At 34.7% G+C, this 27,245-nt stretch overlaps 3 protein-coding genes and 1 non-coding gene across 4 annotated transcripts; 3 read left to right on the top strand and 1 right to left on the bottom strand.

Annotated features, from left to right (window-relative positions):
* The first annotated feature begins 1,188 nt into the window (after positions 1-1,188).
* Positions 1,189-1,295, top strand: LOC145003597 (small nucleolar RNA R71). The gene has a single exon (XR_013662051.1). It is a non-coding gene; the product is annotated as a small nucleolar RNA R71 (small nucleolar RNA).
* Positions 1,296-8,844: 7,549 nt separating this feature from the next.
* On the top strand, positions 8,845-10,729 carry LOC145000557 (putative phospholipid hydroperoxide glutathione peroxidase). Its single transcript, XM_078959794.1, has 6 exons — positions 8,845-9,118; positions 9,556-9,632; positions 9,715-9,776; positions 9,860-9,978; positions 10,260-10,427; positions 10,525-10,729. The coding sequence occupies exons 1-6, from the start codon at positions 9,074-9,076 to the stop codon at positions 10,555-10,557; spliced, it is 504 nt and encodes a 167-aa protein (XP_078815920.1). The 5' UTR covers positions 8,845-9,073; the 3' UTR covers positions 10,558-10,729.
* Positions 10,730-19,014: 8,285 nt separating this feature from the next.
* Positions 19,015-20,825, top strand: LOC145000780 (glutathione peroxidase 1). Its single transcript, XM_078960057.1, has 6 exons — positions 19,015-19,203; positions 19,751-19,827; positions 19,978-20,039; positions 20,148-20,266; positions 20,387-20,554; positions 20,650-20,825. Exons 1-6 carry the CDS (start codon positions 19,150-19,152, stop codon positions 20,680-20,682), a joined length of 513 nt encoding a protein of 170 aa, XP_078816183.1. The 5' UTR covers positions 19,015-19,149; the 3' UTR covers positions 20,683-20,825.
* Positions 20,826-22,148: 1,323 nt separating this feature from the next.
* Positions 22,149-24,587, bottom strand: LOC145000933 (AT-hook motif nuclear-localized protein 5-like). Its single transcript, XM_078960235.1, has 6 exons — positions 24,459-24,587; positions 23,600-24,225; positions 23,217-23,284; positions 22,951-23,082; positions 22,493-22,654; positions 22,149-22,432 (listed from the first exon to the last, which is right to left on the bottom strand). The coding sequence occupies exons 2-6, from the start codon at positions 24,135-24,137 to the stop codon at positions 22,322-22,324; spliced, it is 1,011 nt and encodes a 336-aa protein (XP_078816361.1). The 5' UTR covers positions 24,138-24,225; positions 24,459-24,587; the 3' UTR covers positions 22,149-22,321.
* Between the last annotated feature and the right edge of the window lie 2,658 nt (positions 24,588-27,245).

Raw genomic sequence — 27,245 nt, 5'->3', positions numbered from 1 at the left:
GCGAATTGGCCTTGGCTCCGGGAGGTCCAGCTTCTTAAAGAATGAGTATGGCATAAGGTTCACACTTGCTCCAGAATCAGCTAAGGCATGAATAGCAGCCAAGTTGCCAAATTGGCAAGGTAAGGTCAAACTCCCCGGATCACCCTTCTTCTTTGGTAGCTTATTTAGCATTGCAGTGGAGCAGTTTTCATTGAGCACGACCTGCTTCTCTTTCTTAGCTCGGGCTGGGTATGGTATTGGAGGCTGGTAAGGCTTTTCAGGAGTTTGCTCAACGGTTTTTGATGGTGTACTCGCTGAGTCCGTCGGTCCTACTCGGCAAGTAGGACTGTCAGATTGTAACTTTTGGTTTTCTGCTGGATTTTCTGCCTCATCCTTCTGTGAATCCTTGGGTGCTTCAGTCCGAATAGGTGCCAGGGGAGTGATTATCTTCCCACTTCTTGTTGTGATAATGTTTATGTGCGCGCCTCGTGGGTTATTTTCGGTTTTGCTAGGAAGTTCGCTCGGTGACCTTTGGTTAAGTTGTTGAGCAAGTTGCCCAAGCTGTGTTTCTATATTGTGGATAGATGCTTGCTGGTTCCTGAGCATGGTTCTTGTTTCTTGAATTGCAGCATCATGATCACTATGCCTTTTTCTGAAGCAGCTACAAATTTAGTGAGCATATCTTCTAAGCTTGGCTTCCTTTCTTGCACCGACTCCTCCTTTTGGTAGAACCCTCTCCCTTTTTGTCTATACTTCTCCTCCTTGGATTTTTTGTACTCGTCATAAGGGAGCCACTCTTTCTTTTGTTTGCGCCAATCTTCATCATATCGGTCTCCACTCGAGTAACACGCTTGCGCCTTCTAGTTGCCATTCTCATCCAAACCGCCGTCTCTAGTGAGGTGAGGCCCATTGCAGTTTTCACAACCCACCCGAATAGCATGGATCGTTTGATCCATTTTATCCATTCTCCTATCCATGGTTTTTAGCATAGCCATGACCGCGGATAAGTCTTCAGTATCAGCATAAGCGGCTCCCCTAGTGACATCATGTCTAGGGTTATGGTATTCTCTAGAGTGTTTAGAGAATTCTTCAATCAATTCTTTAATCACCGGGGGCGGCTTCTTTGTAAGTGGGCCTTGCAAGTCTAGTAACTGCCTAGTTGTGACATTGACTCCATCATAAAAGATGGAGACTTCTTTCTGGCTGTTTAGATCATGGTGGGGGCAATTTCTTAGCAAACTCTTGTACCTCTCCCATGCTTCATATAGCGACTCTCCAGCTTGTTGTTCAAAGTTTGCAATGGCCTTCTTAAGCTTGGCTATCTTAGAAGGTGGGCAAAAGTGATTGATGAATTCTTCCTTCATCTTGGCCCAAGTAGTGACTGATCCGGGGGGAAGTAACTTGAGCCAGTCTTTGGCAGCACCCTTGAATGTTACCGGAAGCATACGAAGTAGTTGAGTCTCGCGGGTTACATTTGGAATATTGAAGTAATCAGCTACATCATTGACTTCATCCAAATGCCTGTAGGCATCTTCATGATCTTTCCCATAAAAAGGTATTTCTTTGAGTGAAGCTAGGATATGAACCTTTAGCTCGAAGGTAGTAGTCGCGGGAATTGCGGGTTGCACAAGTCCCGGGCCATTGTCGTCGCACATCCTCTTCTTCCATTCTCCCATTGGGATTTCATCAATGTTAGCCATTGTGAAAGCTAACTCTTCCTCGGACTCGGTTTCGTGCTCGTATGTAGGCTCCTCTTCTTCCTCGGTCTCGTACCCGATATCTTCTTGAATTGGATCTTCGATTATCAAAGAGGCACTGGATGCTCCTGATTTACTGCTCTTCTTTTTCCCAAAAACGGTCTTTAAGTTGGACAAAGGCGACTTATTTGGTGTACTTGAACTCTCCACATCCTTTCCTTTGTTCCTTTTCAATGCGGATTCGGCATCTTCAAACGGGGGTACCAGTGGTGTGTTTGATCCTCTGGTCATGAAAGTCCTGAAATAAATAGAATAAAAGCATAAAAAGAACAAAAAAAATGTACTAAAAAAATTAAAAATTAACTGCTAAATAAACTGGTACTCGCCGAGTAGGTACGACTGGACTCGGCGAGTATCAGTGAGATTTTGAAAAAATTCTAAACTTAATATTAAACTAAAACAGATGCTAAAACCTAATTACTAATTACTAAATTGCAATAAATGAACTCTATGCAAGTAAACTCATACAAAGGATCGAAAAAATTAGGAATTAGATTAATTATTTAGAACCGTTCCCCGGCAACGGCGCCAAAAACTTGATGTGTGTAAAATGCACTTGTTTTGTCCCTACTTTTTTATTAATAAATTTAGCACACAAAGGCAGTGAACCTGTCTTTTAGTGGTATAGATTAGTAAATAAGGTGTCGAACTCAGGGAACGGAAAATTAAACTAATAACTAATTTTAACTAAAACAATTAATAAAAGTAAAAGGGGTTTCTTCTAGTTTTGCAAGACTAGAAACTTAGGCACACTAAATTAACTAAATAACTAAGGCAACAACTAATTCACAAAATTTGATAAAGATGTTTTTATTTAGGTTCAACCAATTCACTCCTATGGTTATTTGTATTTATGATAGATTAATTGTTATTGGTAACCAATTATAATGGTTAGGTTCATGTTCATTACTCCTAACCCTTAGACAATTAACTAATTTAAGCGGTGATCAAGTGTTTAAACTAATTAATTCCCTAGATTAATGATTTGGATTAAATAAGATTTGTAGTGGTCAATTTATGTTACTAATTCAATTAACCTCTTGTTTGATGGTTTCTCAAACAAGCTCACACATTAATCTTCCTATTGTCTTATTAATCTTAGTTTCATAATCATTACTTCTAAGCATATGGTTTACTGTTCACATAGACATATGAGGTTAACAACTAAGAGATGTTCATGCAGCCTAATTGTCTTCCAATTAACAGAAAATAGTAGTGATTAATGCATAAGGTTCTTTAACAAACTTAATTTAATAGATCACCAATAAAAAATCAAACAAAAACTAATAATTAAACCATAGGAGCTCCTTGGTATTCCCCAAACAGAAACAAAAACGAATTTAGTTCATAGTTGCAGTAGAAACAAAAACAAGTTTTTCTAGATTAAACATATTCAATTCCTAAATCTAAGTGGTAGGATTAACCTAGTTGCTTGAATTCTTCAAAAGATTGAAGCTTAGGGTTCCTCAACGTCTTCTAGGGCTCTTAGTCGCAGCTTAACCTTCAAAAATCGCCAGGAATGTTGCCCCATTGGATAAAGATTCGGTTTTTATAGATATCTCAAAACAGGGTGTACTCAGCGAGTAGCAGGACCAACTCGCCGAGTAGGTGCATAGTTATCCGTCTTGAATCAGGAATCGTAGCTATCTTCTGGAACATCCTCGTGTACTCGCCGAGTAGAGTCGTCTACTCGCCGAGTAGGTGGTCTTTTGTCTCTTATTTTCATTCTTTGGTCTTCAATTGCTTTCCCTTGCTCCCTTTTACTTCCAAGCATGTCTTCTGGACTGAAAACAAAATTCAAACCATTTTAAGTACCTTTCGTCCACATTGTTCACATAATTAATTAAAAATGATTAATAATATGTGCTAAATAATTAACTAATTATGCACATATCACCAATCAACACCAAAACATGGTGTTTTCGGTCCTAAACCGAGAACTCTAATAGCTTGAGAAAAGCAAAGTATAAACAAAAACTTATGACCTAACAACAAGGAAATTTCAATAATTTTGAAGGTTAAATACATACCAGAAACCATGCGTTACATTTGACCTATATGCTGAGATTGTGTTATTGAATTTATTAAGGTGATTAGTAGAGTTGATTTCGAAGCAGCATGCTATTCAGTTTGATTATCTGTCGGTGAGGTAAGTTTCTCACTATATCCATGGGTCGGAGGCACCAATGTCGACCCATTACTTGTTATGTGGAATGCTAGTTGTCTTTGTGATGCATGCATGAAATACCAAGATTTGGCCCATGAGAATTGTATAAAAGACTAGGATCTGACCCCTGACAATTGTATGAAAGACTAGGATCTGGCTCCTGTCACTTGTATGTAAGATCAGGATTTGGCCATCAACATTGTAGAAGTAGCTCATGACACTTGTATGTAAGACTGAGATTTAACCATCAGCATTGCAAGAAAAACTGTGGGGGTAGCCCATGACACTTGTACGTTTTGGTATGTGGTATTTTGAAGAATTCACTAAGTTTTATGCTTACAATTTATGTTTATGGTTTCAGGTACTTCCAGTTCAAAAGGGAAGGGCCCGACGTGATGGCACAACATCCTCCCCTCATGATTTCCGCATTTGAAATAACTGTACTATGATGTTTTGAATATTATGACTTGGTGTTGATTTCCAACAATTAATGAATGATTTGGTAGACTTTGAAATGAAAATTTCTATTGCCGTTTTCGGAACCTTACATAGATGAAGTGTCAAAGAAGTTACAAACTTACTCATTCGTTTATTAAAAAACAAAAAAAAAACCTAATTAGACACGATAAAAATGATTTTATTCATTCATAAAATATGAAAATAAGTTAAAGATCTGAAAAAATAAATTTCAAATATATTGTTGCGCTAATTTGTCTATGAAATACTATATTAAATTTATGAATTATTTAGCAACTTTTTAAAAGTTATATTATATTCCTTTTTAGCTTTCTTTCTAACAAAAGTGTAAAAGTATATGGTCTCCAAACCTTTCTTTTTTCCCCTTATAGCAATAATTAATTAATTATCCCTACGTCGTTAATAGAAGGTTCCATGTCGAATTGTCGACAATAAAATATTTATTTTTTGAAAAGTGTAACTAAAATTAATATATTTTTAATCAAGTTTCTATTAAAAAAAAATTTGTATAACGAACTTTGAAAACGGTGTTATAAATTCATAACAGATAAAAGAACGTAATTAGACATAATAAAAAATAAAAATGATTTATTAATATTTAATTAATAATTTCATTATAATTCCATACCACATAGACACATATTTAGATATTTATACCAAAATGCCTTCTCTATAATAATATTTGATATAAAACTATTTTTTTGATTAGGATTCTGCAATTTATGGGGTTTGGCCCCTATTAGGGTTCTTGGGTTAATGCTTGTCTTATCTCTTATAAGTATTCGGTTTTGCTTAATGGAAGTTTGATTGCAGAATTTTTTTTGGAGCAGGATCTTAGGCAAGGAGATCCTATGTCTCGTTTTCACTTTATTCTTGTCATGGAAGCTTTGAATGTTGCATGTCTGATGCGCTGGAGTTGAAAATTTTTAAACCTTTAAAGGTGAGAGGTAATGAAATCATATTGTCTCATCTTTTTTATGCCGATGATACAATTTTTATAGGGAAATGGTCTATACAAAATGTGGAGAATTTGGTGTTAATTCTGAAATGTTTTATGAAGTTTCGGGTCTCCAGATTAATTTTCACAAGTCAAAACACTTTGGAGTGAGAGTTTTGGCTAATGAGGTTATCGGTTTGCTAGTTTATCTAGGTGTGAGGATGGTTCTTTTCCTTTCAAATATCTTGGTGTCCCGATGGGCTTGAATATGTCTCTTATTAAAAACTGGCAACCTATTTTTGACAAGTTTCCTTCTAAGTTGAATGGTTAGAAATCCAACATGGTGTCTATTGGTGGGAAGTATACTCTTATTCATTCAATTCTTGGTGATTTAGGTATTTATTAATTTTCTCTTTTTAAAATGGTTGTTAACGTTGCAGATTATTTAGAAGTGGCTAGAGCTAAAAAAATTTGGATCACAAATCTTGATAAAAAGTGTTGTCTTGGGTTAAGTGGAAACGTGTTTTAGTTAATGTTGGTCTTGGTATTGGTAGCTTAATGATTTTTAATGAAGCTTTGTTGTTAAAGTGGAGATGGAGATTTGTTACTAACCCTGATGCTTTATGGGCTTGCATTATAATGTCGATTCATGGTCAACAAGCAGGTTTTGCTGTGAATGATCGTTTAACTACAAAAGGGGTGTGTTCGTCAATAGTGGGTTCCATTTTGAAATTACATGATAAACATATTATTCCTCTTTTCCACCTTGGCGATATCTATTGGAGATGAGAGAAATAATATGTTTTGGAAGGAAGTGTGGGTTGGAAGTGTTCCTTCGATCGAGTTATTTCCTAAACTGGCTGCTTTGGACGTTGATTCTAATTGTGTTGTTGCTGATAGGCCTCAAGGTAACAATTGGAATTGGTGTTTGAGATATGATCTAAGAGGACATGCTCAATCTTCTCAATTTTCAGCCATGGTAGAGTTATTAGCTAATGTTCAATGCTGGGATTCTAAAGACTCTTGGGTGTAGAATCTGGCTAATAATGTTGATTTTTATATGAAAAAGAAGTATCAAATAATTGATAACATAATGTTACTACATGGGTTGGGTGGAATTAGATGGAATAAATTGGTGTCGATCAAAGTGAATATTTTTAGTTGGAGAAATATGCAAAACCACCTTCCTACTAAAGATAATATTATTTCTAGAGGTATGGATGTTCCCTGTTCTCTTTTTCCTATTTTCATGGATCATGTAGGAGTGTTTATCATTTTTTTTCTTGAAGTGTATGGTTGCTAAAGCTTTAATTCCAAAGATCAATCGGTGGATGGGATATATTTCTTCTCAGAGTACTTTCATTTAAATATGAATAAGAAGGCTATACTTGAAATTATTATCTACATTAATTGGTGGTCTATATGAAACTTTAGAAATAAGTGTGTGTTTGACCAAACGAAACCTATATAAGATAGGTTATTTGATAATATTGTTGTTTTTCTTTTAATTGGTTAGTGCATAGAAACATAAATTTTCTATTAAGTGGAATTTATGACTTTAAAATCTCATTTTAAACATTATGATGTAATTGTTTGGTTTTGGCTTTAGCCTTTTGTTAAGGCCTTTTCTTTTTTTGTTCGTTTTTTTTTTTTTTTTTAACTTTATTTTATAAAATTCAGTCATTCCAAAAAAACTAGAAAATGACAAATATATATATATATATATATATATATATATATATATATATATATATATATATATATATATATATATATATATATATATATATATATATATATTACTTTTTTAATTATTATTTTGACATTGTATTATTATTTTTTTTTTTCAAAATCATGTATCATATTTTTCAAATTTGTAAATTTTAACCATTTTACTAGGTTCCTTCAAACTAGGGATGTAAACAGGACCAAATGGGAGCGGAAATACCTGCCCCGCTCCCGTCCCCGAAATCAGTTGGTGCCTCCACTCCCGTTCCCGCCCCCGGCTCCCCCGTTTACATAGCCCCTGGTCCCGCCCCCGGTTACCTCCATCGCTCCCGGTCCCGCCCCCGTTCCCCCGGTTTATACGCTTAAAATTCGATTTTTTTTGCTACACAATTACTTTGGTTTAGGCTAAAAAGACTATTTTTAACAACTTTAAAAGTTTAAAACCTAATCTTTTAGAAACTAAAAAATTAAAATCCAACATTACAAAATGATACTTCTAACAATCTTATAAATATAAAATATAACAAATCCAATATTACAAATATAAAATACTTACATGTCCAAAATTATATGATCAATTCACTACCTCTTCAATATTCATTAATTGTAAACGGGAAACTAAAACCTAACCTAAACCTAAAATTAGAAAATCTATTTTGTATATATATTTTATATTAAATATTTTTTTTTTACATAAATATTCAACCGGAGCCCCGCGGGAGTACGAGACGGAAATACCAACTTCCGACCCCGATCCCGAAAATAAGCGGGGTTTAATTTTGCCCCCCGCTCCCGCTCCCACCCCCGGTTTTTTTAAAAATTTAGTCCCGTACGGGATCGGAGCCCCACAGGGGGTTTTTGACATCCCTACTCCAAACGAACCCTATTTATCATGCTAGCTTTGAAAATGCAATTTCAAACCTGTCAAAATAAAAATAAATAAATAATTAAAAAAACATATATATTTTTTAAAACAAATATTGAAAAATACAGTATCAAAATAAAAAATAATTAAAAATATAATGTTTTTTGTGTTACTAATTAAAATAAATACGTCAACATTAAACCTACGATTTTCAGTTTAAAATAAAAATAATTCGGTATGCAAAATTCAAAAAATAACATTTGCACTAATAATTTCTTTGTGCCATTTAAAAAAAAAAAAAAACAAAAACAAAAACAAAAACCACAGCATATTTAGTTTTAACATATTTGAAATGCTTCTAGAAATGGATGCTGAGAAGGTAACGTGGAACGGCTGCCTTAATCCAAATCCGGTTTTGATACCGCAAAATTAGATAGAACTCCCTTATAGATTTACTTTTGTTCACTATACTGCTTTTACTTAATATTTTACATAAAAAATAAAAAATCACATTATAATACATTCTAGTAAATGACTAAGCAATTTGGTTGAAACGAGATCAATCGAAATATTTAAAATTTGTAATATAATAGTACACAGAAAAATATTTTCACCTACAAAAAAGTTTTTAAAGCTGAACATAAGGACTAAAACTGTAATACATTAAACCTTAAGGGTCATTTGATTTGATCAAAGTTTCATTCGGAGTATCACTCCTTTCACACAGAGTAACGATTCAGACCGTTGGATCATTCCACACCAAAATCTCCACCGTCCAATAACCACCATGCCTTCCGGCCGCTACCGCCGCCACGTCATCACAACCAAAAACGGCCACGCATCTAGTCCGATTTCCACACAAAAATAATAAAAACATGAAAACGAATCAAACGACTCGTTTTTATGTTTTAACCTTTTTTCATTATTCGACCGCCATCACCAGATACGTGTTGTATATATATATCAACACACCCCAATGTCGTGTTCATCAGCTCGTGTGTTCAATAATCTTGTCACCCAAAGAATTCTAGTCTTCAATTCAAGAACGTGGTTTTCCACCAGATTCTGTTTCTTCGATCTCTCTTCCAATAGGTTCAAAAAGATCGTGGTTTTCCACCAGATTCTGCAGTACCAAAAGAACGCCAGTGGTAAATTTCAGCTCAATGGCCACTCAATCGAAGCAATCAGTTTACGACTTCACCGTTAAGGTTTGATATCTTCAAATTTAGGGGTTTTTAAGTGGTTTCGATTGATTAGACATTCATTTCTCGTTGTGGTTGTCAAAATTTTGATTGCGATCTTGTTATCCGTGGTTTGTTGCTTCATTTTATCTTAATTTTTAGGGTTTTGAAATGATCTTTATCGATTACGATGTGGGTGAGCGCGTTTTGATGTAAAAAATCTGATCTTGATTTTGTTAGTTGTGTTTTCTTTTATGGGTATTATGAAAGATGGTTTCTTGAATCACTTATACCGAAAGTATGCATGTTCATTGATGATTGTATGAAAGCTTCCAATTGAAGCAACGATTTTCGAATATGTTCCATCGATTTCAGAAAGATTGAACAAAGTTATAAACTTTCTTATGAATATCGTCTTTTTTAATCTTTGTGTTTGACAATTTTGGTTCTTTTTTTTTTATCAGAACGCAAAGGGACAAGATGTGGATCTTAGCACTTTCAGAGGAAAAGTCTTGCTGATTGTTAATGTCGCATCACAATGGTAAGCTATAAATTTTGAAGAAAGATCGATCTTTTTGATGAGCTCATATTTTAATTATCGATTTATCGTTTTTGTGTTGCAGTGGTTTAACGAATTCTAATTACCCTGAGCTGACAACCTTGTATCAGAAGTACAAGGACCAAGGTTTGTTTTTCTTGATCTCGTTTGAATTTCTTATGACAGTTTATAATTGTTTCTTGCAACTCAAGTAAGTTGAATCTTCATAGGTTTTGAGATTCTTGCATTTCCATGCAATCAGTTTAATGGGCAAGAACCAGGGAGTAATGAAGAAATCCAGGATTTCGTTTGCACTCGATTCAAAGCCGAGTATCCTGTCTTTGGAAAGGTTGGTAAAAACTAAAAAGCATTACACTTTATCTGAATTTGTCATTTCAGATGATACAATTGTACTGTGTTGATGTGCATTAGTCCGTGACCATGACTAATGTCGATGAGACCATCGAAAAGGTGGAACACCGTGTGACAAAGACTCATCTCTCGACGGGACAAAAATTACAGTCTTTGTCTCATTGATATCAGTCCCAGTCGAATATACATCAGATGCAGTACATCCTATTCTGTCATGTCACATCCTGTTTGACAAGCTTACCTTACTTCCCATTGTAGGTTGATGTGAATGGAAAAACTTCAGAACCTTTGTACACCTTCTTGAGGTCAAGCAAAGGAGGACTTCTTGGTGACAGTATTAAGTGGAACTTCACAAAGTTTCTAGTTGACAAAGAAGGAAAGGTTGTTGATCGTTATGCTCCCACCACTGCTCCTCTAAGCATTGAGGTACGTATAAGAGTTTTTTTCATAAGGTAATTTGTCTAAAATTGATGCGCATAAAGCTTAATTGATGAGTTTTTGTTTGTTTTTTTGGGTATTGCAGAAGGATATAAAGAAGTTGCTTGGTGTTGCTTAAGTGCTTGCTCTATAATGTGTGCTTTTGCCATTTTCTTAATAAATGAGCACTTTGTTATCGTTAATGTTTTGAACGTTTTCTTATGATGTAATTTTTAAGTTTGGACATCTTGTGTGATGTGATATGTAAACCAAATTTTATATCATTGAAATGACCTTCTACATGTATAAAATCAAGTGTGAAGTCTGCGTCCCAAAATATATTAATCAAGTTTTAGTTACGTCGTTAGATCTCTTGAATTGTCGATTTAACCGGTCACTTAATTGTCTAGACATGTTGGATTTGGTTATTCATTTATCAACTTCATATCATTTTAGTATATAAATAACTAATATTTGTACTTCATAAATATTGAAACTTTAAATTATCTTTAGAACAAAGGGAGCGGCAACGGTCTCCCTTGCGGTTTGTGAGGGTGGCAATGAGGAACACCGCCCTACCGCCCTCAGACTGTGGTTTCTAATGTGGTTTTGTCTCAGAATGTAGTTTATAATGCGGTCTTGTTGTATATGATAGTAATCCGCCGTACACTCCGTCTTACTTTTCTTATTTCCAACCTTTGAACGGTCAAATATTTAAAATTCGATTATGTTTTTTCATATAAATAAAACCTTACAACCTATAATTTACCACATCTTAATACAAATTTTCTATCTCTCAATATTCTTTTTATCAAAACTTTCAACATGTCTTTTTCCGACGACCCAAACAATAAAAAACACTCATTAGAAACACCATAATCTTTAGACCTTTGTATGATCAACCGATTTATTCCCGGTTTATCGCTATGACAGTTTGCTACCATATGATCCTCATCAATTCCGATAACAATACTCACATCCACAAAACGAACCCGAGGGTAATCCGTTTGATTTTTTGACTCAACCCGAATTCGCCAGAAAGACTCAAGCACCCATTTCTGACTCCGAACCTGAAATCATTCGAGAAACCAACCCACTAAAGCACAAAGTAAAAGAAAAGAGAAGGTAACATCCATAAAATTCGAGCAAATTGAAAACTTTTTAAATCATTTAAAGTCATTCAATTATTAAAATTTGTTTTCAAAATAGTTTAAACACCAGAGTTTCCAGAAATCATAATCATAAATCGAGGAAGTGTACGGTCACGCCTTCACCTTCCCGCGGTCATCTGCTGAACCTGAAACAATAAACTGAAATTGTAAACTCGAAGACTTAGTGATCTACCCCCAAAATACCAACCTCCTATAACCATAATCATATCGTATCAATAAATACAAAACAGCATGCATAATGAGCCTTCAGTCTGACTGGACCGCCTCGCAGGCCCTACAGCCTATCTGGACCGCTCCCAAGCCTTCGACATGACTGGTCCGCCTCATAGGACCTTCAGCCTATCCGGACCACTCAATGGGTATGTTGGCCTTCAGCACAAAGCAGGACCGCTTCAACCCAACCCCCAATCAAACAACCATGTGCACATATAATATATATTCACATCACAATTTATAGTCAGAAAACCGATCTAACAGATCATAGCAGCATATAACATCCTATCTACTAGGATACCGATCTAACAGATCATAACAACATATACCATCCGATCTACCAGGATACTGATCTAACAGATCATAGCAACATATAACATCCTATCTACCAGGATACCGATCTAACATATCATAACAGCATATAACATCCGATCTACCAGGATACCGATCTAATAGATCATAACAACATATAACATTCGATCTACTAGGATACTAATCTAACTGATCATAACAACATAACATATCAGGATAACAATCCGAAAAGGGTCGGCCTTGGTACCTTAGACCCTTGAATATAATGAGGATAACTCACATCGCACTGCCGACTCGAAAGATAAGCTCAAACTCTCGGATCACCGCCACAAACTCCTCCACTTATAATCACCATGGAACCATACTCATAAATTTCCAACTTCCCAAAATGCTCCAAAAGTCAAATAGTCAACCCTTAGTCAAAGTCAAAGTCAACGGTCAAGGTCAACAGTCCATGTTGACCGGACTCGTCGAGTGCAGTCATCGACTCGTCGAGTTTCCCTACAACTCGTCGAGTTCATGCGTGTCCAAAATCGGGAAAACCCTATATGACTCGCCAAGTCACCCTACTGAGTCGCCGAGTTCACGACAATCTTCATCGAACTCGCCGAGTTGACCATCCAACTCGTCGAGTCCCTTCAGTCCATATCCAAACAAATGCTTATTAAGCCATCTTAAGGTTCCATATTGCAGATCCAGCTTCCCAAGGCATGTTTATCATGTAAAGTTGCAAACTTTACGTGCATGTAAGGCTCTATAGTCTTATAATGACAAACCAAGCTTGCAATGGGGTTTTACATTTAAGTAGGGGTTCATACTTGCTAAAGCTGAAAGCTTTATGGACTTATAGACCAAAGAGAGTTCAGATCTGAAGTTACAACTTCATGTCTTAGCTCATACCCAAGAATAGCTTCTTAATATGCTAGAAAAGCCCAAATCTTTAACCTAATAAGATCTAGAATGAAATAAGGTCAAGGAAATGACTTGATACCTTCCAAAAGATGCTATCTGAGGTAGATTTCAGATCCCCACATGTTCCTTGCTTCTAGCCACTTTCTCTCCAAGCTCTTCTCACTAATATCCACCTTCCAAAACTTGAAACACACAAGAATGAAGCACACATACGAATTAGGGTTTGCTAGACTCTCAAGAAGGTGCAAGAGGGATGAAGGAGGCTTATGATCCTTTAAATAGTGTGCAAAACCCCATAAATTAGGGTTTCATCCTCCAGCTCCTACTCGTCGAGTCTTATCTTGGACTCGGCGAGTAGGTTACTTAAACACATGGCCCAACCTGCTGCTACTCGACGATTCAGGCATCCAACTCGTCGAGTAGACCTTGAATTATGAAAATTAAAACCATAAATTAATACTTGAGAATCGGGGCGTTACAGAAAAGACGGAGGCCAAAGCATGGGAACCCGAAGAAGTTTTAGCATTGGTACAAGCATGGCTCGATATTTCTGAAGATGCGAAGACAAGAAAAGGAGTCCGGATCTGAGATTACAACCTTAGATCTTGACCCAAATCGGATATCCACTCCAAAACCCCAAAAAAGGGATCTAAACCCATAAATGAAGAGATCTAACCAAAGGGGAGTCAAGGTAACAACCTGTTACCTTCAAAACGATGCCAAGACAGAGAAGATTCTGGATCTACAACAGCCCCTTGCTTCACACCTCTTGAACTCCAAGCCTTTTACTCCAAGGATCTTCTTTCAAGATGAGAAGCACAAAAAATTAGAGGGAAAGCACAAATTAGGGTTTCTGAATTCGAGGGATGCAATAAGAGAGGCTAGGGAGATTAAGTGATCCTTAAATAGGGTGCAGATCTATGACAACCCGACATTTTGAGACAATATAACGTAACACCAGTCAAATTTAGGCCAAAATATAACTTTCCTAAAATATTATTTGGGTTAAATAAAGTAGTATGAATTGTATCAAGGTTGTCGTGCATATAAAGAACACTAAAATCCGAGTTATAACGAAGAAGTTATGACCAATCTAAGATTCGCGGCAAAAACCGACAACGCTGATGGACGTAAAACGCAAAGTTTCGATACAATAATTTTTAGCCTTAGGTATCTAAATGAAAGTCGTACATTACGTTAAACCATGATCATGCATAAAAAGAACGCCCAAAACGGACTTCGTATGAAGAAGTTACAAATTTTCAAAGTTTCGTAACAGCGGTAGACAGCTAAAAACTCGAAATAAAGATCGAGTGATTTTTAGCCGACACAACCTAAACGAAAGTTGAAGATCTCCACAATAGGAGTAAAATGATAAAAAGACAAACGAAAACCGACGTCGAATAAAGAAACTATGAATTTTTAACGGACCTTAGCAGTCCCGGCCTATTTAAAAATATATCATTAAAAATAAATTCAAAACTAGCCGACGGAGTCTAAATGAAAGTTGTAGAGCATAATCTCACCTACGCGTGGATATAAAGAACGCGAAAAACGGATCACGTACGCGAAAGTTACGGAATTTAGAAGATGAGAGATTGGATTACGCCCAGCGTAATCCAAGATTACGCCCAGCGTACTATACCCAGTGTCAAGTCCCATCGGCTCGAGTGCTCTACGCTAGCTAGACCGGAGTCGTAAGCCGTGACGCATTTTTACGCCCCGCATAACCGAAGTACGCCCAGCGTACTCCGGTGGTACGCCCCGCGTACGCGATCCTCCAGCACTATAAATAGAGGGTTTGAGCTACGGGTTTTGACACATATCTCTTATATCCTCTCTCACTTTCACACACCCTAGAGCTCCAGAGACCATCCCGACACCCTCGGTTTCCGTACCCGAGCCCCGAAGAAAGATATACGCTACCGAGATCCCCGAAGACGCAGCTTTCCGCGGTCGAAATTCTGCTCAATTCTAGCCTCTCTCTCTCTTCAAACCAAACGAGTGAGTTCATACCCCTATAATCTAAATTTTTAAATGTGTTATCAATGGTTTTTATACATTTTAGGGGGGGGGGGGGGAATACAAGTAAACACACGATTATTACCGTGTGTAATCTAGAGTTTCATTATATACTCTTTTTATCAAGTAAATCATATGAGGTTCATAACTACTACATGGAAACTTTCGTACGCAAAATATATCACGATAACATCTTGTCTTTTTAAGATTTATATGTTGTTTTATATATACGAATCTAACACTTTATCTATACTTTGAGTATATGTGTTCAGTTATGTCACTACAAAAATTACACTCTACATAACGAGTGAGCATTTCACTAGGGTTACTATACAAACGAAACAAACTTTTGGAAAAACTATAATAGTTTACAACGAACATTTTTACATGTTAAAAGCTTTTTATCAAACTGTCTTACATACTTTATGTTTCCTTTCAAACGCTGTTGGAACCATGTTTCTAACAAAGGTTTTCCTATATTTAAAATTGTTCTTATCAAACAAACTGCTTTCAAATCATTTTATAAAATGACATCAAGTCATCATTCTTATTTATTAAACTTTTCAAAGGTTTTAAAAAACTTCTTTTATATTTTTATATTGTCAAATGCATGCCTATATACGTATAGTTATATAAGTAATATTTAAAGGACTTAGGACGGCTAGCTCGCTTTATTTCCTTTTCCTCGTTGGGATGTGGCCTTAGGGCATCGGTTATTCGTCTGAATGTCGTCTAAATATTAATTATATATAATCATATGTACATATATAGACATAAAAGTTCTCGTCAGTTGATTCAGTACCTTCGAATAGCAAAGGCATATTTCGGTTATACACGTATAATACTAGAAACTATAATAGGTATAGTTAGGAGATACTACTTACCATTCCAAGTACCAGGGATCACACAAGAGTCAGTCTATTCATGAGTCTATACAAATACATTACATACTATATGAAGAGATACGATTACATACAATTACAAAGCATACAATTTCAAGACATACAATTTCAAGAGATACGATTACATAAGATAGTGTACTAGATATTCATGAAATTCTACATACTACGAGTACCATATCAAAGAGATATTTTCATATACAAGAACAAATGGACATTTTCATACGTAAATCTGTTTTATACTAGGTTGTGAGACATTTCACGTACTTTCGAGTATGCATTATTAAGTCATGTATTATATACCATAATCCCTTGTAGGGGGAGCGTGATACTTGTGTATAGATCTATACGTGATTGACAATCACGCACCTAAACTGTTAGCTACAGTTAGAACGACAGGTCTGGGGTGACAAATATCATAACATTCCAACGCCTGAAAAACGTTGTTACAGGCAGTCTCGGTCATTAGCATGGTTATAAAACTCACATGGGGTATTAAAACCACGTTGATTTACAGGGTTATCATATACCTTAGCGATTATATATGTACACTAATCTACTATTTTAGACATGAAAAACATCATGGTAGTTCATTTTTGGGTCTTTTAAACTACTACCCACTTATAAACAAATATTGGATTTCTGAAGCAAACATTCAAAACAGTCAGGTCTTGGTATAAGGCTACATTTTATACTAGTAGAAAATATGGGGTTTTCTAGGGTTTTCAAACGTTTACAATTACTTACAAACATGTTCGTTGGTACAAACTTTCCTTCAAATATTTACAGGTCTTTCTTTACAACTTTACAAATCAAAGTCACATAAATACTTATGAATTCACCAACACTATTGCTGATACTCGCTTTCAAAATAACTTGTATTCCCAGGACACGGATAGACAGGTACGACTACCAGGTTCTGTGAAGACGGAGCGATCGAGACTCGTCTTTTATTTTTGAATATTCATTTTGTAGAACTATACTATGAAAGAACTCAAATGTAATTACAGTTATACTATTAATGCAATGGATGATGTTGTTGCTTGTTTACTACTTTGCATTGTTGTGATACAATACATGATGTCCTCCTCCCCATAACGTTTCCACCATTCTCGGTTTTGGGGTGTGACAAGATCCCCAGAATTTAGGGTTTCATCTACCAGCTCCTACTCGTCGAGTCCCTTATTGGACTCAGCAAGTAGTTTACTAAAACATGTGGACCAACCCACTGCTACTCGACGAGTAGGAAAACCAACTCGTCGAGTAGACCTTGAAAACAAGAAAATTCTTATATTAATTCAATACCTGAGAATCGGGGTGTTACATCATCCCAATGTTTTAAATAAAAAAATATATATATATATATATATATATATATATATATATATATATACATTTCTTCGGAAGTGGTTTGATAACATCTTTATCATGTTTTCTGGGAACAAATTCCACAATACTATTTTTTGAAAAGGGTATTCTGATTTTTAAATAAGCATAAACAAATCGGTATTTTCTGGCCGTGAAAACAGGGATGTCATAATAACAAACATGTTTGGAAGCTGCTATAGATATACAATGAATCTAATTAATGGAGTTGACATGTGTTCGGATACATGTCTTCTAACCATGTCGGCACCAAGAAGGGGGGGCATTCCAAAATGTGGTAATTATCATCAAGAAGGACACAACAAGAGACAATGTCCATTGTTGAAACAAGGTTTCCACTTACATTGTTACTTTATTAAGATTTGGACACTGATAACTTTTTTTCTTTACTGATGCACAAGTAGCTGAGGAACATGTGGGTGATGAGGAGGTTGGGGTTGAAGAACAGGCGACTGAAGAACAAGGAGTTGATGTGGAGGTTAGCGTTGAAATGTAACTTATTTTATGGAAAAAATTTATATCATTTCATCATAGGTATTGGGATGTTACTCCAAGTGGGTGATGATGAGGTTTGCATTGAAGAACAAGTGGTTGATGAGTAGGTTAACATTGAAGAACAGGCGGTAAAATTTCTATTTCATTAAAACACTGTTAATTTCAAAGTCATACTACAACTTCGCATACATACTAAGACAAGTACATTGCATATGCTTACACATATATACTAAATCATTAATTTCAATAAAAACATAATTGCAAGCATGATTATCAAACACTTTCGAATCCACAATTTCCTACTTATTTGTGCTAATTCCTTTGTAAAACTTATAGATTCCTTATTCCCTTCTCTTTGTGCTCATTGAAATCGTTTTCCAAAATTGATATCCCCATTTCAATGTAATCTACTTATGCTTTTGCTTCATCTTTTTTATTCTTGTTTATTGGTCCTTCATACATGAACCCATTTCCAAATAGTACAATTTGGTTTGTTTGGATCCTTTATATGCAACAAAATTAAAACAAATAACCAACCAAATAAGGAAAATGGCATAATTAACCAAATATGGAGGAGAAAGGTATGATAACTCACTCATTGGTTGGGACAAACCTAAATTTTTTTCCAGGATTCCTCTTAGTGGTTGAAGTCCAAATACATGATGGGAACCCGGGTAAGCATCATCAAAAACCTTATTTTTCTTTGAAATGTTTGACCTTGAGGTGAATATTTTGGATTTAGTAGAAGATGAAACCATCACAAGACCCAAAAAAGAAGATGAAGCACGAGAAGAAACATATGATAAGAAAAAGTAGTTGTCCCTTTACCTTGCAGCCCTAATATAATTTAAAGAAGACAAATATAAATGCCATATCACCCACTTTTATCCCATGTCATTAATTGTTAATTGTTAGTTCAACACAACAATTTTTAATCAAAGTTATTTTTTCACCCACAAGAACTGGTTACCATTAGATTGGATTTGAACAAAAGTTATTCGTGGTTAGTGTTTTTTATACAATGACTTTAGTTGGATGCTCGTTTTTTTTTTTTTTTTTTTTTAACTTTTTTAAACATCCTACCTTTGTACCCTAACATTTTATATTTTATATAGAATAAAAGTTGCATTTAGTATATTTTAAAATAATGAGAAGTCTCAAAATATAGGTGTCCATTTTGGAATTGAAGCCACCAATGCGAATAATCGCATTCATACGCTCATCTGTCAACTATTAATTCGCCAAGAAATCCCGTTTCTTTCTTGTCTTTCTTTACGTTTCAACGCATTATACCTCTCAAACACCATCAAGCAGCCATCCATGGCGACCCAACCCGCTTCCGAAAAGAAAACCCTCTACGATTTCACAGTCAAGGTTAAATCTTGCTAAACTCTTTCTATCTCTCAAGAACCCAGATGTCGATTTTCATATACTGTTAGTTTGACGATTATAAGATGAATCAACTGGTCAAACATCATAAAACGTGACCATGGTCATGTCCATGCCCCCATATGTACTCAAAGTTTCGGTTTTTATGTCAAACCTCTGTCTCTTTACATGTAAAAATCGTATGGGTTTAGCTACTAATCTCTTTCCAAGTTTGTGCTTCTTGTATCGTCTGTTGTTGGGTAATATCTAGTCAGACATTTTTTGTCAAAATTCTCATGATCCATGTTAATTTCGAATTTGAAAAGTAGAAAGATTGACACACTAAAGTCAACGCTCAGCTTGATTCTTCTTCTGCAACTGTGTGTATGCGTTTAGGAAACAAATTCGTTATGGGTGCTTCAGTTTAGTCAAACACATACTTTCACTCCCTTGTAGATTTTCTTGATCTTATTTGGGTTGGATCTCATAAACTTTTATTGTGTTTAGTAGTTATTTTCTGTTTTTCGGTGATTTAATCTTCAATTTTATGCAGGATGCCAAGGGTAATGATGTCGACCTCAGCGTTTACAAGGGAAAGGTTTTACTCATTGTTAATGTTGCATCCAAATGGTAAAAGCATTCTTCATTATTCTCTTTGTTATGTCGTATCTTAACATCTTTTGTTGTACTTTATATTGAATTTGTAATTAGGTCTCCTAAAGTAGCTTACATTTACAATCAAGTTTTTTGTTTATGGGTGTTTTTGATTCTTTGTGTTAGTGGGCTTACAAATGACAACTACGCTGAATTGAATCAGATCTATTTGAAGTACAAGGAGAAAGGTTTGTAACTTTAGAAAAATAGTGTTTTTTTTTTTTTTTGCATATTGTATAAACGATATACTTGTTTCGAATGAATATTATTATTAATTACTTGTTTGGTGAATTTAGGTTTTGAAATTTTGGCATTTCCATGCAATCAATTTGGAGCACAAGAACCAGGAACAAATGAAGAGATTGCTGACTTTGTTTGCACTAGATTCAAATCAGAATTTCCGATCTTTGACAAGGTAAAATTCAAACTACCTAATATCTGTATACACCTTTTTAATCGTGTTTCAAACAAGAAATATTCTCAAGAACACGATTAAATCTTCAAAATTTGATTAAAATGTGGAATCTTTATACAGATTGATGTAAATGGTGACAATGCTGCACCAGTGTATGGGTTCTTGAAAACTGGCTTCTATGGAATTCTTGGAGGAGATGTTCAATGGAACTTTGCCAAGTTTTTGGTTGATAAAAACGGGCAGCCTGTTGATCGATACTACCCCACAACTTCTCCTTTTACAGTCGAGGTAAAAGACGAAAATACCCTTCTAATAGACCGATTTCATTGCTTTTTCATGAATTTGTTTGACTTACGGTGTCTTTATGTTGTTGTTTTTTTCAGAGAGACATTCAGAAACACTTGGGTCTCCTATAGATTTCAAGATTCCACAAGTGGATGCGGAATCTTGTGTTGAATAATCGCATATGCCAATGTTTAATTATATGTTGTATTGTTTTAGATTCAAACGTTTTAAGACTATGTAATTCAAGAAACTTTATTTGGTTTTTTTTTTCTTACTTGCTTTATTTTTCCCATCCTTTTTTTGCTTGTATCCGATTTTTCCTTTACTCTTGCATGTATGGACAATTGTGGTCTCACAATTTATATACCGAAGATCATCTTTCATCTATGGAAGAAGTCTCTCTTCCCTTGGTCGGATGTACAAACTTTCTACCTTTAAACCCCATATTAAGTGGTAGTGTGTCACAAATTTTTGTTCTAGGATTCTAACAAAATAACCACATTTGTCACAAAAAATTGCGAGTTTAAACTCATGACACTGCTTTTTTTTAACAAAAAACATCATCGATAAACTTTCACAAGTAGTGTTTATGCTTCATGGTAAATATTTACGAGAGATTCAACGATTACAATAAAGCTTGCTGAGTAATCTTGAGTCACACAAGTTGGGGTTAGCCCATTTGGCTAACAAGGTGTCTGAATAAGAGATCTTAGTTTAAATCCCAAGCATATACGGACCCAAAATAATAATAATCCTTCGAATTTTTGGCCAATGTTCTCAATTCGATTGTGTTTCCATACAGCACATGAGTATGTCGTTCTCAAGTGAAGAACGATTGTTGTTAATATTCTTTACATACAACAATAATAACTAATTAAACTCTTCTAAATCCTTGTTTTGTATTCTTTACATATCTTTTTAAGGGGGTGTTTGAAATTGTTTTTTAACTATAAAAGTGCTTTCAGACAAAAGTTTTTATTGAGGTGTAATGGAGGCAAAAACTGTTTTTTAGAAAGTAATTGAATTAATTTTTGATGGAAAAAACCAATAAGTTCAAATAAGTCATTATATGCTTTTTGAATTTTATTTTTAAAGCTGATGAAAAATCATTCTGAAAAGTGAAAAGTACTTAAAAATATATATATTTTTTGATTGATTTGTTTTTCAAAAACCAATAAATTAATAAATTGATTTGAAAACAATCGCAAAAGCCAATAAATTAATAAATTGTTTTGAAAAACAATGGCAACCTAAATTAATTGATTCTCAAAATCACTATATAAAATACAATACATAACAAACACGTTTATAATGTTGTCATGTTTTCTTCCATGGTACATAAATTGTTAGGTACATCGCCTATTTGCAAGTATAATTCGCACATTAATCTCTTATTCTTTTATAAACAATAAAAAAAAGTTATATCCGTATATGTAACATCATAACATTAACTCCTATTCTATTATCGTTGCAATTCACGAAACATTATAAAATTTGCAAAAAAAAATCCACGAAAACCCTAAGAAAAATAAAATTAATCCAGAAACTTTTAGATCCCAGTTCACCAAATGATCCTAGCTAGCTACAGATGGGGAAATGTGCAACTCAAGATTACTGATAAAAATAAAAAATAAAAAAGTTCTACAACTAAAATAAACCATAAAGATGTCAGACTTTTTTTGTTACAAATTAACAGAGAACCCATCGCCACTCATCTACATATGATACACGAACATGAGAACATGAACATGAAGAGAGATGTCGACACTTCTAGTTGAGTTGAACTCCGGGGCTCTTTTCATCACCCGATAGCGGCGGCTCAATGGCGGCTTTTGCCTTCGAATTATCTCCACCACCATACACGAAACTACAAACCACCACCTGCCGCCAACAAACGTAAGATTCCGGTTAACCAAACAAGAGAATGTACAAAATCGGTACCTGAACCAAGGTGGAGGCGGTAAGTTTGCCGCCAATTGCACCGCCAATCACTTGACCTTCGGAGTTACAAAGAGAAATACTAAGACCGCCAGTCCGGTTGCGGGGGCTACCAGTTTCCGCCAGCAGATATGAACCCGATAAGCATAATATCTCAAAACGACCCTAAAAACCGATCATATGAAAATAAAATAAAATAAATTAATAATCATTAGTTTATTTATATATGATTCATGAGTCTTGGGTTCTAAGAAGAACCCAAAATTCATCCCATGTTTGTGATTTGTAGGTGGTTACAAGTTGTTACAAAACGTGTAACCGTTTTGTAACCACCTCTAACCGTTTTGTAACAACCTACAAATCACACACATTTGCAGGTGGTTACAAAACGGTTAGACTTTACAAATTACAGTTATCGGATGAATTTGATCCGAGGGTTGAGATTGATTGAGCGGCCCAACCTCATAAGTCACGGTGCCACCAGAAGATGTAAGTTGGCGTAATGTGACGGTGGAAACGGAGCCGTTGCCCGACAAGATGCATAGAGCCCTTTGCCTTTGTTGTGCAAATGATAATATCTTTTCCGCAACATCCTTCAACATAAAATTGGGTGTTTCAAGTATTTAATTAATAGTTGAACAATATTCTTTAAAATGTATCTAGCAAAAAAAATATTTGTTTATTTTAATAATTATAGAGTGTTTTGTTATAAAGATTATATGCGTACTTCTCCTATTGATATGTGGATGATGTGAGGCGTGAAAGCCGATCCAGCCGAATTATGCATCCATTCGCCTGCAACAAGAAAACAATGACAATATAATAAAATTGATAAAGTTCTATTAAGTTGTTCTTTGTTAAAGAAAGAAAAACTAGTTCAAAAGAAACAAAACCTTAGAAGTTTATATCAAGTGAATTTTGTAATATATTTATATAAAAAAATTATAAAACACTAATAGGTAATATAAAATTATAAAACACTAAAAAATCAAAAACTTTTTAACCACTATGTTATTAAAAGATTCTATAATCATAAATATAAGCAAACTTTAACAATTCATACTCAATTTTTATTGATAGGATTCAAAAGTCAAAAAATGTACGACATACCACAATTTGCAAGCTGCTGCTTCCTTCCACTACCAGGAGGCCTCCCTCTCTTCTTCTGTGTCCCCGGTGTGTTTTGATCCGGCGAAGTGGCCGGAGGTACAGGCTTTAGTAGTGCCAACGCCGTATTGGAGGCATCGGGAGCATACTTTCTTGGTCTCCCTCGTTTTTTCTTCATAACAGAGTCACTCCCGCTTCCACTTCCAGGGGTGGGAATGGGGATCGAGACTGCAACACCACCGTCATCAGGCCCACCACTGCCGCCACCACCACCACCGCCGCCGCCGCTGCCGCCGATGTTAAGGCTATGAGGGAAACTAGGAGGTGGGTTGTGTTCCAAATGGAATGAAGGACCCATTGAAGGAGGAGCTACCCTGATTTGGGTATGGTTATGTGGAGATAAAGTAGGGTTTAATTGAGTTTTGAAACCAGGTGGAGGGGCATGGAACCCTCCACCTTGATTACCCGACCCGGCATTAGAACCCGACCCACGAAACCCTCTATTGAGATAAAACGAAGGGATTCCGTCCCTTCCGTCCATGCATTTACTCCCAAATCTAACACCCACCCACAGAAGATAAACAAAAAATTGTCCACAGACACCTCTAAAATTTTCAGAAAAATCCGACCTAAAAACCAAAATTGAGCACGAAACAAGCAAAAACAACGAATTTAAACAGCAACCCACAAACGAAAAACGAAAATTTCTCAAGGGTTTTACATGGGATTCTCGAGAAATCAATTTTAACCCAGAAAGTGAAGGGCTTTACAAACGATTCAAGCTCTATGAGCTCAAAACAGAAAAACAGGGTGCTAAAATTGACAGAATGTAGAAACAGAGAAGTAATTAGCACACACGAACCTGTGTACGATGTCAAGAGGGAGAGGTGTTGAGGTGTTTGTGAAGGTGAGAATGAGAATGAAAAAAACCCTAGATTTGAAATTGCAGATGAAATGATAAAAGGAAAAGGAGTTTTGGGAAAGAGAAAGATGAAGGAGGGTAAAGACAAAAGTGAAACGGGTTTGAGGTCTTTTGAATGATATAGTACTTGGAAACAACTACAAATGACAAAACCTTTTTTTTATAAGAATTAAAAAGAAAAGAAAAGCAAGAAATAAAGCAATGAATTGCAAAAAGGTCATCTCATGTATTACCATAGTCAAACCTTACTTTAGGATAAGTTTTATATTTATTTTTTTTTCTTCAAATTAACAATTATGTGGTTAGTATAAACTCTTTTTATATTTTATTTTTTATTAGAAAATACATATTAAGTATTCAAGTTAATAAGAAATTCATTACTTAAGATTTTCAAAGTTTATTATGTTAAATAAAATATGTAAAATAAAAAAAAATTGTGTAATTTTTTTAAAATTCTTTGTAAAGTTGGGATTTTAATAAATAAAGTTTTTCATACTTTTAATACTCTTTAAACTTTATTATAGATCTTTGTTAAAAAAATTGTTTTGTTATTATGATGATAACATGACATCAATTGAAAAAGTTCTATCATTATTATGAATGGTTTCATATATTTGTTATGAAGAAAATATAATTGTACTTTTACGTTATAGATTTGTGTTAATCACTAATAAATTAAAGTGTGTCGAAATAATTAATCTTCAACACATATATAAACACATATATAAAATGTATGTTTATTTCGTAAATTTAAATTTTATAAAATTAACTTTTTATATATCATAAAATGTATGTTTATTTCATAAAAATAAATTTTACTAAGTTTATTTTTTTATAAGAGGACATCATACTTTACGAAATGAATTTCATTTACCTTTAAAATGTTTTTGTATCGATGATCATTCATGAAGGAATTATTTAAATAAAAAACAACTTGCAAAGTTCATTAAATAATATTTGATATTTTTTTTATATTTGTTCAAAATGAGATTATTTCTAATAGGATCCACATCCATTTTGTTAATTTTTTTATTAATAAAACTTATAATAGATTATGATAGCATGAGTCATGTTGATAAAAATAAAATTGCACTTGTACATGTTTGTATAAAATATCTTTATAGTTAAAATTACAATGAAAAAACAAATATCATGGATTACAAACTCAATAACATTTCCATAAACTTTATGGAATTGTTATATCATATGAACATGGTTGTATGCCATAAACATTGTGATTTCCATTTTTCTTGTTTTCTAAGTTATAGGTGTTGATTAGTGTTAAATCCATGATGTACTTGTAACAATTGGTTATCTTTGATTGACAAGTCTATAATATTTTTTTGTACATTTCGTTTGCACAAGCTCTCTTTTATAAATTATTGATGTGACTTCATTACATATAAGATACCCAAATTCAGCATTTTTTTATGTTTTATGAGATAATAAATGAGTCAACGAAATATAAAAATATCACCATATTAAAAAAATATCGAAAAGGAATTTTCATAAAACGGATAAAGGGATGGGGTTGTTGAGGGTGTGAAGAGTAAATGCTGGTGGGTTCAAATGTGAGTCATGGGCAAAAGGATGTAAGGTGAGGAAGCTAGTACAATTGTAGGACAGAATACCCTACACGTAGTCCTCTTTTGCCTATTTAAAATACCTTTAAACGTAGAACTTATGTTTGTTGTCCGTTAATGTTCTAAAAGAAATTATTAGATAGTACACGATTTTGCAACTCCAATTTAAAACCTGCTAAAGAGGGTCCGGATGCACACGTTTAACTTGGTTGATTGCCCATGTGGTCAAACCGCATGACGTTATTACCGCCTAAAAGAGATGAGAATTTGGTCCAGAAACCCAAACCGAATCAAATAAAGCTTGAATAAGCAATTCAATTCGGGTTTCGGGTATCGATAGTATGCTTATTCGGTTTTCGGGTTATGCAAATAAAAGTTTATTCGGTTCTAAATACGCAGATCAAATAAGTTGTCCTCGTCCCTCTTCACTGATCGACAAAAATCAAAATCATTATTCATACTTCTATTCTAATCGGTCATAACACAAGGGGAAAAAACCCTACACATGTTCTCGTTTTTTCAAAATCAACCAATCTTCTCAACTATTTCCAAACTCGAAATCACTTATGTCAATCATTCCTCTTGTTTCAGACCTTCAAAAATCGACCATTCCTATTATCTCTAAGGATTCACAAATTTATACTATGTCTAGTCATGACAAATTAGACTCCGACTCAAGAAATTCAAGTAAAAAATTAATTCTCATTATATTATCTACTATGTAATTGCTAGTCTTTTAATGTGTTATTGTCTTATGTTAGTCTTTGAATGTTTTATGTTGATGTATAAAAGTATTGGTATTCTATTATTCGGGTTATAGAATCCTAATAGATTTATTCGGTTCTTTTCGGTTATATTAGGTCCTTAATTATATTGTACATGTTATTTGGGTTATTCGGGTATTGGTTAATCGGACCGGTTTTCTGTTTAGGAAATTACCCTTATTCGGTTTTCGCTTTATTCGGGTTCGGTTCGGTTCGGTCTGATTCTAACCGGAATAACATCCTTGCCGCCTAACACCGTACCCATACAATAACACAACACCGTGTGGTGGAGAACTTATGCGATGACACAAACAGATCTCTTTCTTTCTCTCTCTCTCTCTCTCTCTCTCTCTCTCTCTCTCTCTCTCTCTCTCTCTCTC

Source organism: Lactuca saligna, chromosome 6 (genome assembly GCF_052625555.1).
Source record: "Lactuca saligna cultivar CGN05327 chromosome 6, ASM5262555v1, whole genome shotgun sequence".
NCBI classification, from domain to species: Eukaryota; Viridiplantae; Streptophyta; class Magnoliopsida; order Asterales; family Asteraceae; genus Lactuca; species Lactuca saligna.
This window is presented reverse-complemented; position numbering and strand designations above follow the sequence as displayed.